Source organism: Lepisosteus oculatus, chromosome 22 (assembly GCF_040954835.1).
Source record: "Lepisosteus oculatus isolate fLepOcu1 chromosome 22, fLepOcu1.hap2, whole genome shotgun sequence".
Lineage (NCBI taxonomy): Eukaryota > Metazoa > Chordata > Actinopteri > Semionotiformes > Lepisosteidae > Lepisosteus > Lepisosteus oculatus.
The window spans coordinates 4,754,109-4,767,846 of record NC_090717.1 but is presented as its reverse complement, the minus strand read 5'-3'; the positions used below and the strand labels follow the sequence as shown (position 1 = coordinate 4,767,846).

Here is a 13,738-nt window from a genome sequence, read left to right as displayed (position 1 = left end):
AGGCAAAGTCAGAAGCCCATGCTCCAGCTACAGTATCTGCGTCCAAATTGCTCTTCCGTTGTCTTAGACTGAAGCCTGCAGTGTTACAGTGTCTTTGCTGTATATAATGTCATTGTTGTATATAAAACGGGAGGTATGTGGCCAAGTTTTCGGAAAAATCAATAGATAGGAGATAGGCTTTTGAATAACAAAATGTAGGCACATTAAGAAGCAATGCCACCTAGAGAATTCACTACATTTTCAGAGCTTTTACCAACACCACCCCGCTTTCACTGAAACATTTTACTAGTACTTTACACAGTATTTTTTATGGTACCATAGTAGAAATGATTTTTCCGTACATGTTCAAGTCACAACAAATCTATGGCCTAGCTGTCTGCAAAGTTATGTGAGCTGAAGACCAGAATAAAGCCATCCAGCCTTTCATAGACATGAAAGCAGATTTCAGTTTCTCTTTGCCAGTGACAGCGGTTCATTCAAATTACATTAATAGAGTTACACAGATTTCTGTATAACTGCATATCTAAAAAATTGTTGATAATGTTTTTTGTTTAAAATTAGCTTCTGTTTTTTTCTCTGTTAAATCCCCAAAAAACGAATGCATAAAAAAAAGTAATGGGTGTACGTACTGTACAACAGATATGCATCTAATATTTACAAGATTATACACACCAAAAGTGTTGTTTAACACAGGCAAGTACTGATACCCAAAGTGAAGAATGCACTGAGCCTATGGCAACACGTTCATGTTATAAACATAATGGCATGCCATGAAGGGCAAAGTGGCTGCCAATGAAATATTAACACTAAAAATGTGTTGTATTAATAGTTACTTGCATAGATCTGTGTTGTCATCAACAGTGGTCTTGTTTGGCCCACTATATTTTCAGCAACCTTAACATGTTCATGAACCTGTATTACTTAAGTATTAAAAGTGCTGTTAACATTTCTAGATAGGGGCTACAAATTCAAGTAAAAACCTACAAATCAAGAGTGTCAAGCTAAGTACCTGGAGGGTCTAGTGTTTACCTTCAACCTACACATTTGATTATACAATTAACCTAATCTAAAGGGTACAGTTACCTATAAAATACCCTGGACCTTGCTTAGAAGTATTACAATTACAGTTAAATAATTAAACTGATTATGTAACAGAGGTGGAACAAAAACTGTTTGGCACTATGCCCTCTGGGAACTGCCTGGAGACACCTGCCACAACACATGAGGTGAATATCAATACCATGTCAACATCCTGGTAGTAAGTGACCCTTACTAATGATCATTTGCAGAGTTTTTAACTGACATAAGTCAGATACTTATTTCTAACTAGACTATCAATGGAAACTGTATATTAACAAAAGTTATGCACCTTTAAAGAAATCAAATGGCACATTTACAGTTTACGCCACACAATATACTGCTACAAAAAAGCCCATTTAAAATTTTACATTTACACACCTGTTGCTGTCAATAACTGTGTCTCAGCCCTAAGTATTCCCTTTTCCAGGCCCGTTTTGCTATTCTATAACCCAACAGGTGAAAACTAAAAAGAGAACTCCAAAAAGATACAGGGTCCAGTTTAAGTTTTAATGTTTAGAAGTGTTGCTAGTAATATATTTAACAGGGAGCCAAAATCTAGACAACAACTAATCACATAGCTCTGATAGCTTTAGGGTGCCATATTATTCAGAGCCTCGCCGTAGCATATAAATGTTTTCAAATGTATGTTAGGTGAACTATGATGCTTAAGTCGTTGTTTTGGAAAATAACTCTTAAGTTTGCTGTTTTTTCTTCTTTTACTAGGATAGCTAATTTTTCTTTCCTTCTTTTTTATTATTCCTTCCCATAATGAAGTGCCTTTAATTTATCGCCTTCCCCCGTGAAAAGTATTGGATAACAGTATAGGGTACTTCTGCTCTGCACAAGCCTGCGTGCCTCAGTGCGTGACGGCTCTGCTCAACATTAGGACCTCGGGGAAATTCGACAGCATCATTCGCCGACGGAGAATAACACCAGCCTCATGCCTCAAGCCTTCCTTGTAGAAAACGCACCCACTGAGTGAGTGAGGCTGCAGTGACACACACACACAGAGAACTAGAGCGCTCACAGTCACCAGCTTTGATCGCTACCATCGCTACCATTCTGTGGCAACTTTAATTTTTTAAATGTCAGAAGTACCGCTATATTGTTAGGAAAAGGTAAACAGTAGTGATGGGAGCTTTTCACTCTGGACCCCACGAGCAACAATTCCGACAACTCGCGGATAAAACAGGCTGTGAGTATGTTAAATTCTTGATCATTTTTAATATTAATTGGAGGATTTTAAATACTGTACATGAACGTAAATTATTTATTCGACACTGTAACCGGACTTCGCAGCAGTGCGTATTTGAATAAAAATCAAGTATCACTGAGAATCTTTCAGTTATTGGGAGGTAATTTGTTGCATTTAAGATTAGGATCTAATAAAAGGAAAGTGTATTGAGAAAAATCTATCATTTATCGGGCGAGACTACTTTGAAAACTCAACTTGTGGTATTATCATTGAGATTTCCTGTATAAAGTCAGATTTGGATTTACAGTAAAACGTAAAAACGTTTAGCTGACATCAGAGAACATACAAACGCAGATTAATTATTAATCGCACGCCCGTGACTTCTTGCGGTCTTTGATGCGCAGTTTTTCTGGTCTGACTGAAAACGACAGAAGGCGAGATCTGAAGGATCTGAATTGTAATATTCCCTTTGTTGTAAGAGTCTAGAAACAAAGAGGAAGTTTGAGTTTACAACAACTGATGACTGTTTTAAAGGGAAGTGCAACCATTGCGTTGAACAAAAAAATACATACACATTCTAGTAATCAAATACCTGGATAATGTATAGTTGGCTATATAGTTATCCGTTTATCACACCCTGTAACATAATAGTAATGCTAAACAAACTCCAGTCTTTCGTGATCTTGACAAACGACACAGCTGACTTCAGACCTTCAGTGTTGAGCAATTGTGAGAGGACATGTAAGCCAGGCTCTTGCAATAAATTTCCGCAGCCTGAAGAAAAGCCTCTGTGTTTAAAAATAATGCTGTCACTCTGAAGGTCTGACATAAACCTTCTGCCCTAGCTCAAGCACAAACCACATATATCTCTTCCCTGTAAGAAGAGTACCGCTGAAGGATTAAAAAACTCTCAAATACAGACAGTCGAGTGTTTGTTCAGATTAGTTGTCTGTCAGTGTTTTGGATACACCTGCTAATTACTGTATGCCTGCTTTGTTCATAAGTGGTTGGCCAATTTTCATTGTTTGCTTTGCTAGCACTGCAAACAAGCACATCAATTATCCAGGGAGCTTTGGTATAGATGTGCGTGAGTAGTTAAAATACAATAACATCAGGGTGAATTTCACTCACCTTCTTTGTCGTAGAAAATACTGCAAAAGTAGAATTTTTACTTTACATTCCATGTTTACTTTCATTGGCTTGACCCTCAGACTTTACTTGATTCAGCATACAGCCAATTCAAAACAAGACAAGACAAAAAAAGAGGATAGGAACAGAAAAGTTTGAAACTAAACTTGCTTATTCATTCATTCAGAGCACATGCATTCAACCTCTGCTCTTGCCAAAGAAACCCAATTTCCTAACGGCTTGGCTGACTCTGTATACCTTGAGTCCCAGTGAGAATATTTCAGATGTCTGTCCCGATCTCTTCCCTCAGTTAGGTGCCAAAACCCTAATGAGATAACGTATATGTCAAGGAGCAGGTTTTGATTTTCTGTTACTCGATACAAAACCCCCATCCCCCACACATGCATACCACCTCCCCGATAAGTCAGTGGCTGCTTTGTCAAAGCACCTAAACCCTTAAAACAGATCTTGCAGGTGAAAAGACAAAATGAACTCCCAGTCGTTGTTGCACTATTTTCTCTTCTGGATGGTCAAAAACTATTTGTTGTCAATGATCACTTTTTTTACACAAAGCACAGGAAGGACATTATCTGTTGTTATTTTGCACATTGCCTGTTGTCTCTATCTTTTTTTCTTATACAATTGTTTTATTGTTTTTTGTACTACTTACCGTCTAGAGCTACTGGAGCTAAATAGTATTTCATTATACCATATACCTGTGTATGAGTATGATGACAATAAACCTGAACTTGACTTAACTTGAAGGATGAGTAGAGAGAAATATACTGTAACAGAGTAAAAACACTAAAAGTCCAGAATAACCTAGAAGGAATATAAAATAACATAAAATATTTCTGAGAAAGTAGTGTTTTTTTTAAACACCCCCTGGAAACACTTGTTTGGAACTGAGGTTCATAGTAATCCTGTACACCAACTAAGTGCCTATCAATCACTGAGGTGCTTTAAAACAAAAGAAGAGAAGACAATGCAATGTGACAGGGAATAAAATCAAGAGACTAATCACAGAAGAAAAGAGAGATAACCCCCACATCTTCTCACCTGTTCTCAGAGTCCTCGTTTTGCTTCTTGTATGTCACTTCTGCTTTTACTTTCTCTTCCATTTGACTGTAAAATCCTAGAGGCCTCCTGACTCTTGGAAATTCATTTGAATACATTGTTGCTTCCGAATACAGAGAATGAAGGAACAAACACTTTCATTTTTTTATACCATCAGAATTATTCAAATCCACAGGGCAACAACCCAGATATTTACCAAGGTAAAGGTGTGATATTCTTTTGTTTTTGTTTTTTTGTTCAGGGCTTTGCTCCAAAGAGATTCACCAACTATTGAATTTATAACTAAGTGCAAACATAATTCAAAGACAAGTGGTAGAAAGATCTCAGGATTACAACCAAATGGGAACAAAGCAAATCTTACATAATACTTAGACTATTGCAACGAGTTGCTAAAATACTTTTATATTTGTTTGCAGACTTAAGTTAAAATGAAGTACTGAAAACAATTACCATTCAATGTTTCAAGTTGCCTTTGTTAAAAAGGAAGTGTGCTTTGAAGACCAGGCCATTGTTTTTCACTTACAGTAGGTGGTATGAAATACTTTTACATTGCAGCAAAACCACAGTGAAAACATTCATCTAAGTATTTTGAGTCTTGCATACTAACTTGATGCATCTTCTTTCCACTTACGATATACTGTACATGACTGCTGAATCTCTTTGTAAAAACTGTAATCTTTAGAATTTATATTAAACCAAACTAAATGCACCTACAGCATGCAAATATTTTATTAGATGCAGGTATTTACATAATATGCATGGCACTGTGTAATAATATTTTATTACTGTTATTACTGAGAAAAATAAGTATTTTTTCAAGGCTTTAATAACTAAATTATGAAGGTCTTTAGCTTTGTCAGCTGCCTTCTGTAAAGCAGTATCACTCAGGAAATTTCCATTCTTAACCCAGTTTGTCAAAATTGTGTTTTGTTGCTCTGTAAAACAACAAATGCCAACGGCATTACATGAATACAGTATACTAAGTGAACATATTCATGCTCCACCCATGCATTCAGGTTGTTTTGTCACCACGTCATTCTTTCACAAACCTTGTGTTAAAATGTTTTCAAACCGCGTTTAACTTTAATAACTGCCAAAACAGGAACTAGTATGTTATGCACAGCTGTCTGGGCTTGATCATTTTTAATGTGTAGATACTGTATATAATAAGGCCCATGTATGATTTAGGATAATATGGAACAATTAGGATGTGTTTTAAGGTTCTTAACTTAGAAACAGATGTTTAAAAGTCACCTTTCCTTCATTGCTGATTCTCTCTTAACAGATTATGAAATGCAATTTGCTAATGCTGAAATTTTCATCTCGTCAGGTCATTCCCACCCAAATTAGTTTTCTCAGTTGCAGTACTAATCATAAACAAGGCAAATTTTTTATGTACAGACAGTTAAAAAGAAATGTTTTCACAGAAGCGCGCGCAACACTTCACGCACACTAACCTAGGACATAACATACAAAAAGACCAGTCTTAATACAGTAAATTAAACACACCTACTTTGCGCATCGAATCCCAGAAACATATAACAACAAGAAAGTTGACTGCAAACTGTGGAATGCATTGGAGATGGCTTATAAATGTTGAACTTCAAGAATGTTAGATTTGTCAAAAAGAACTTGGTTATAATGCAACTGATAAAATTAATTAAGATTTTCAGTAATAAAATGACATGATCCTTGAATTACAGTTTTTGGGTACAGTTTTCTAAATGTGTTAAGAAATTAAAATGCTATACCTGGTTGCCATCTACTGTCTGAACAAACTACATTTCAAATACTACTTGCACCCTGTGAGAGTGCCACTTTGGATAAGCTTCTCATAAATGTATTCTGCTTTCATGTCCTGGGGCTTTGAACCTAAAAATAGTCAAGTCTATATTGAAATGTGGGCTTTTTTCAGTGAAATTATCCTGTTTTAACATACTCTTCTAAAGTCCTTGGGATCTTCAGTGGAATCAAGATTTAACATTCTTGGACATGTTTGGACGTGAACTTCTCTTTCCTTTTGTTCCAGTTTCACTGGAGCAAATTGAGACTCTGCACAAGCGTTTTAAACAACTGAGCCAAGATGAAGACACTCTCCAGTAAGTCCTGGTGCTAACTGTTCAACATCTTTCGGTCTGTTTTGCAAGGTTAGCAGACAAGGGGGTGTCGCACAAAGAGCATGGTGTTTTAACAAGCAGCTGAGTAGCTCTTTTTGAAAGCCAACAACAAACTCCCCAATTCAATGAAAGCTACGCAAAACTTGCAACAACGTAGGTATGCCACTACTCCAGTCCACCCAGCTATTGGTTGTCTTCAGTTTTGCCTCTAAAGATCTCTGACATGCCTCCAACTGAACCACCTACTGAGTGAAGCTCATGATGGGGAGTCAGACCCGAGAAAATGATTTATGCCTCCACATTTGTCTGGATTACCAGCTGCCACTGGATCCTGGCCAAATCTAGGGTCCCACCAGTGGATTTCTTGGTTGTGCACCACTTTTTTTCCAGCCTGTGATTCATCTTGTCTACAAGCCATATCATAAAAACAAACACTTCTAAAGGCTTCTTTGTTGTGGCTTACCTTATGTTATTAATGAGGATAATGTGATGTGTTTGCTTTGTAAATTAAGGTTTTAGATATGCATAAAAATCATTATCTCATACACAACGGGATCAGAGGCTGTATTATTTTTCTGCAGAATCATTAGATCTTGAAAGCTACAGGAGGGACTAATCTATTGTACACACTTGTACTGAGGTTTAAAAATAGAAAGAAATGACATATGCAAGATCTTTAATGCAATCAAACATTAATCCTGCTGCATATCGGACATGTTTGCACATTCAAGTGTAAGTGCTGCATTGTTTAAACAGCACATGCATAGAGTAATGTTTAATTTTAGTAGCCATGAGTTTTCTAGGAAGAGTCTGGCACAACAAAAGCAGATTTGATAAGGTCAAAAAAACAAACGCCCTTGTTTTAATTCTTCAGTACTTGAAAATAAATATTAAAGCCAGCTGCTAGTTTTAGCACATTAAAGCTGGGAGCAGGTTTAAAATGAAGGTTATTAGAAGTACATGGCTCAGCCCTGCATGACTATCCTCTAGAGTACAAACTAGCATTTGTTTTTCTCAAGGTAAAAACAAGCTGGTTATGTAAAAGAAAAAAAAAGATGATGATCCACTGTAAATCATGTAATATCTTAAGTTGACTGTAAAAATACTTTTGGTTTATAGCTCACAAAGCACAAAACACTGGAGACACCAAAAAAAAGTTATTGCATGAAACATATGTTGCTATTAGTGAAATATCTGATTTTTAATTGGTTTACTGGTTTTCATTGAGAGAACTAATATATTATTTAGTTACTTAAATCATACTACCTAATTTCTGAACTCCAGATAGAATGACTATGTTATCTTTCACTTGCAGGAGGGAGAACTTTGACAATGTACCTAATCTGGATTGCAATCCAATTAAAACTCAAATCATTGAAGCCTTTTTTGACAAAAGGTAAGTGGCGGACTAATACTTGAAAAGAACTAACATATTAAAATTAAAGCTCTTTCGTGTAGGGGTAGAGACAAGCTTGGGTGCAGCTCAGATTCTGCATTGGTATTATCACATTAGCACAGGAAGTTTTTTTTTCCTGCACGGCAGCCAAACCAAAAGAGAATGAACCCCAACGAAAGCATTTATTGCAGTTTTTCATAAAATATCACAACTTTATATGTACAAATGAAATAACGTAAAATTAGCTAACCAGCTGCAATCTGAAAAGAAAAATCAAAGATCTTGCTAACAAACTGTTCCATTACTAATAATTTCTACTTAGTTACACAGAAATGACCAAACATTTCAGATAATGCCAGAATCAGGAAGGAAACTTTTGAGATCTGTATGGAAAATCTGCGCACTGCGTTGTCCATGATATCTTAACACGTCCATTTTATGTGCCTTGAAATATATTCTAGCTATGTGGTAAAGGTCACAAAACTATTGCATATCTGCAGAAATGAAGAGAGGTTGTTACCTCTCTTGGCAACCGAAGGACTAACCTTCAGTTGCACCTGTGCAGGAACTTCGAGAAGGGTGGCGCAGGGACAGTTCAGGAGATCACATTTGAGCAGTTTCTTACTGTAATGGGACACTTCCGACCCCCGGAGCTGCGCATGAACGATGAACAGCGGGACAAAGTGAGGAAAGAAAAACTTCGCTGTAAGTATAGTGGTGCAGTGCATTTCAGGCTGACTAGAAAAGTTACCTAACCGCCTTTACTTGTACAGGTTACTCCACATTCAGGAAATAATTCTACAGGAGCAATGACTCCATTGTAGTCCTCTTACTGTGCAGCTGGGCAGTAGCAGAAACTGTGACAGAATTTGAATTATGTGGGTGTGGTGATGCAGATTCTAAACTTTTTTAAAAGTTTTTAAAGTATTTTTCATCTTCAAAAGCAAGACGCAATTGTATTTTTTATATTTTGCGATGATGGGTATTAAAGGGTTAAACGTCTTGGCATTCTGAAGGGTGTTTTGGCACTCGTATGTACGAAGGATGGCTTCAAGTAGTTCTGTAATCTCATCCTTTATCAGTCCTCGGGGCAAGAAACAGCAGCCAAACAATACGTGTATCTTTCTATTCAGACTCTTTGAGGAAACATGACTAGTATGAGTTAATATGAGCTTTGCATTTATGGGGAAGAAGTGTGGAGAGCTTCGTTATAATGGGAAAAAAACAGATGACAAATTCAAATAGGAAACAAGTTATTCACTTCCTCTCCATTTTTTTTATAGACTCCAGTGCATAGACGTACAGTATTTGAGAGACAACCTGAAAGATCCTATATTTTTGCAAAAAAAAAGGTATAGGAGCACTAAATAGAAGGCTGTGGTTAAAGTTAAATCTCCCTCTTTTTCTCTGCAGTCCTCTTCAACATGTATGACACCGATAACGATGGCACAATCACCTTGGAGGAGTACAAACATGTACGGCATCACTCTCGATATTTCCTGTACACCCCCTCCACTGGCAGGAGGAATTATCTTCATGCCCTGTGATGTTACTGTTGTAGCATTTATTGAAAATTACTTTATCAATGCTGAGGAGTTGTCAGAAGATATTGCTGTCTTCCATTACCCCAAAGTATACAGCATGTTCTTTATCTGGCAAGTAACTGTACCTGGGAACTTAAAATCTGGAGTCCCAGCTTTCTTTTTATAGACAACCAACCACGTTTCGCTAGGAATAACAACACACGCGAAGGAAGTGTACTGAAAGGTCTGAATGTTTTAGTCACAATAAATTTGGCTTAACCCACTTGGCTGAGGGCCAGCCTCCTGGCCACAGGATGAGGAGACTAGGACCCCAAGCAGAGTGAGGAGTGTCCAAGGGGCAGCTGCAGAGGTGGAGAGGGGTGGAGGAGGGATATAAAAGACATAAGCGAGGGAGTGAAGGGGATCGCTTACAGTACTCATGATGTTTAGGTGAGAAAATTGCATCAGGATTGATTACAAATTATTGCCAGCTGAGAGACTGAACTTGGCTGTTGTCTTCCTTCCTGAACATTGGCTAGAAACTGCATTATGCTACTTTATTTCAATTAATTCTTAGCAGAGAAGGTAATGCATGAAAAACAAAACAATGTAATAAGCGCGATCGTACAGTATGGCATAGCCAGATCCTCAAAGGATTAGAGGCTGCAGAAAAACGACACGTAGCCGAGGCCGAAAGCAAGCGTGAGACACGAAAAGCCAGAGCTGTCAGCACCTCAGTATATTTCAGTATATTGCGTTCACATACTAACCTTAATCTTTTAAGAGATCTAAACCCAGAATGTTAGTTCTGATAGAACTGGTTAAAAATGTCTGTTATATTCATGATGGTTTATGTGTCGAGGATGTAAAAAGGACTATGTTTTTTTTGGCTAACTCTTTTCTTGCCATACTCTGCAGGTTGTGGAAGAGCTCTTGTCTCGAAGCGGCACTTTAGAGAAAAAAACAGCCTCGGCCATAGCAGATGCTGCAATGCTGGAAGTTGCGAGCATCACCATGGGACACATGGTTGAGTATTCCCATTTTAATTTCTAATCCCCGTTACACAACACCAAGGTCACATCAGCTGTACCTGCAGTTAGTTGAACACATATTACTAAATTTGCCATAGTCTGACTTCACTCTTATATTCAAAGGCAGTTTGGTGTTCAACAAAAATGAAGGTATACAGTTAAAATCATATCTTATCTACCACCAGCATATTACCCTGCCATCAATCAACCCTGCACATTCCTTAATAGAGTATCTGGTGGAGAGTTTCTCTGCAAACCATATTTTTATTTTCGATTAGTGGTGGGTTTAAGGTTTGCCTTAAACCAGGCAATTACCAGTCTTCTGTACCAGAGGCAATTATTATAAATTACACTATCAGCTTGCAATCTCCTGGCTTCTTTCTTTGCTAAATATACTATACAGTGATATGGGTGAAAAATCACTTTTAATATTGTTTATTAAAGATTGAGCTTCTGTCCACTAGAGAGGCCACTCAGATAAAATTAGCTGCTTGCTGAAGTAAATGTGTATCAATGACAATCTAAATGATAAAACACCAGGACAGAAGCCACAATGGAAAATCACACAGGAAGGCTACAAGAAGCCATAAAACAGAAAACCGAAAACAAGAACATACTCTTTTGAACTACTCCTGTATTGTGTTTCACATTTCTTTCTATTGTTGTTCCAGGAACCTGATGAATTCTATGAGGGCATCACCTTTGATCACTTTATTAAGGTTTGTGTCCGTAAAAAGTTTGAAAAAAGAAGAAAGCTACTCATAGCAGGGGTCTGTAATGCTTAGTAAAAGAATCTCTTTATTTTCAAACTGAGCAACTATTTAACCGAATCAGTTACTTGACTTATGTAACGTGACTTTTTAACCACAGGTAGATGATGCTCTTTAAAACTGAAGGAAAGAGACTACCTTCCTAAAAAGCTGAAGCTTCTGATTGCTAAACTGATGCCCTAGGCTCAGCCACAGAAAATCATTATACTGATAATTTTATACAATGTACATTTTTCCTTCCATGTCATTCTGACTATAACTGATCAAGCATAACCATCAGCACTCAAGGGAAAATAATAGGATTATTTTTAAAACACTTAAAAGTAAAACAATCCTAGCCCAACCTTTGGTCTTTTGTGTACCAATTATAATCCACTCAGCAGTAATTTCCTTCTTAAACCTGTTCCTCTGGAAGAACAACATACGGCAAAGACTCTAACCATTGCTAGATCAAATCAGCTAACTGAAGAATTTTGCATGTGAGAACATGCTCTCTTTAAGTAGAAACACTAACTGCCCCTAGCCAATTATGTATGTTTACTCACAAGTACATTATTGATCGAATCTGGTCTTTCCTCTGCAGATCTTGAATGGCCTGGAAATAGAAACAAGGATGAACATTCATTTTTTATATGTGGATACCACAACCCTCTGCAAGTGATGACTGTCGGTGAAAAAAAGAAAGGCAGTTCTTGGTGCAATCAGCAGATGCTAGGACATCCTTTCCCTGGCTTGTGCTTTTTAATCACATGAATGGAAGTTGGTATTGTAAAAAATATTTTTTGCAACTCAGAAAAAAAAAACGAATCTCATAAATTTATATTCTAAATGGTACTAAAAAAATCCTATTAAAGTCTTTGCTGTGAGTAGAAGGCTTTGCTGGAATAAATTCTAAATCTCAGGGAATCCTAAACTACTTGAAAGCCCAATTGAAGGTTAGCAGTCCACATGATGGCCTGGCCCTGCCTTCCTGAACCAATTCAGATTCTGTGCTACTCCCGTTCTAACTCTAATTTGGATTTGGCTTCAAAGGAAGTACTGTTTGGTTTGGAGGAGGTCCCGTACTCGCTTTAAGGCTGACATTGAGTTTCACTCTTGACGAAACATGAAGTTTTAAGAACAGTTTGATACATATGAAATAGAAGCTGGGCAGGAAACAGTTCAGAACTGTCTACGTAGTGCTCTTTTCCCACAATCTCTTATTTACATTCTAGGTGACACCACTCTAATGCAACTACACCACTTGTACCACAGTCTTCCAAGCACAATTTGCTTCCTGGTTACTATCAAAGCAGCCAGTGGAAGTACCTGCTGGACTCCTGCAAATTATTGTTTACTGAGCCCTATCCTAATAAGCATCCTCTTAGTAGAATAAGGTATACAGATTATTCCTTAACTCACATTACACACACACATTATTTCCGAGGTAGCTTTTAGCAGAACAGAACATCAAAATCCTGGTCAGCAAGAATGTCTTAATGCATCTAAAGACTGGCTCACTCTTGTTCTGCTGTTTCATAAATTATATTTTGTCACCTCAATGGTAGTAACCAGGTAAGTTAGATGTTAGTAAGGGTCAAGCACCACATCTTGGATTTTGGCAAGCAGGACAAGTCTTATTAATGTATAGTTATTGAATATCAAAAAGTCAGGAAACCTGACAGGAATACCAATAGACAGAAAATGTCTATGCTTTCTACAGGAGTTATGTACTTACCATCATAGCAACCTGTACAGAACACTAATTGATATGATAATTTAAAAAACATCTGACTTTATAGAGCTGAATAGACGCTTCTTCGTTTGCACAAAATTGTATTCTGTAGAGATTTGTATTTTGTTGGATGAAAACAATGTTAAGGCCAACATGAAGAAGCACACAGCACAGATATAGGTCTTTAGCTTCACTCTCATATCAGTAAGTAAAGGGCACTTTGTTTTAGAGTCAGTTATTATAGCACCTTAAGGACAACAAGGTTATACCTTCGCAGTTTCATCTGTTGTAGACCAGGCGATCAGCTTGTCTGAGGCTGCTGAGACCTCTAGTGTCATTAGACTATTGTCAACACACTGAGGTTGATTTTTGGAAAACAAAGTTGTATCTGTGGAAGAATAAACTTTAGGCATTACTCTAGGCATCAGGGGAAGTTTGCTTTTGCCTCAATCAGCTCAACTGCACTTTTATATTTTGTATTTTATATTTCCAAAAATCATGTATTTTGATTTGAATGACTTAACAGAATATTTTCAAAGTACTGGTTAATGAATTCTGTGCGTCACTATAGCTCTTACAAAAAGACTTTTGACTTGAGAAACACCTCACTAAATCACGTAATTGGAAAACTAAATTCAAACTCCACTCTTGTAATATTAAACTTCATGTTGTCTACCTACCTGAATTGTTGTGATTAGTGACTCATT

The 13,738-nt window shown here is 37.2% G+C and overlaps 1 protein-coding gene across 1 annotated transcript; it reads left to right on the top strand.

Moving 5' to 3' along the window:
• Nucleotides 1–1,952: 1,952 nt before the first annotated feature.
• On the top strand, nucleotides 1,953–13,716 carry tesca (tescalcin a). Its single transcript, XM_069181972.1, has 8 exons — nucleotides 1,953–2,275; nucleotides 6,510–6,579; nucleotides 7,913–7,993; nucleotides 8,559–8,698; nucleotides 9,407–9,468; nucleotides 10,435–10,542; nucleotides 11,219–11,266; nucleotides 11,901–13,716. The coding sequence occupies exons 1-8, from the start codon at nucleotides 2,212–2,214 to the stop codon at nucleotides 11,976–11,978; spliced, it is 651 nt and encodes a 216-aa protein (XP_069038073.1). The 5' UTR covers nucleotides 1,953–2,211; the 3' UTR covers nucleotides 11,979–13,716.
• The last annotated feature ends 22 nt before the right edge of the window (nucleotides 13,717–13,738 follow it).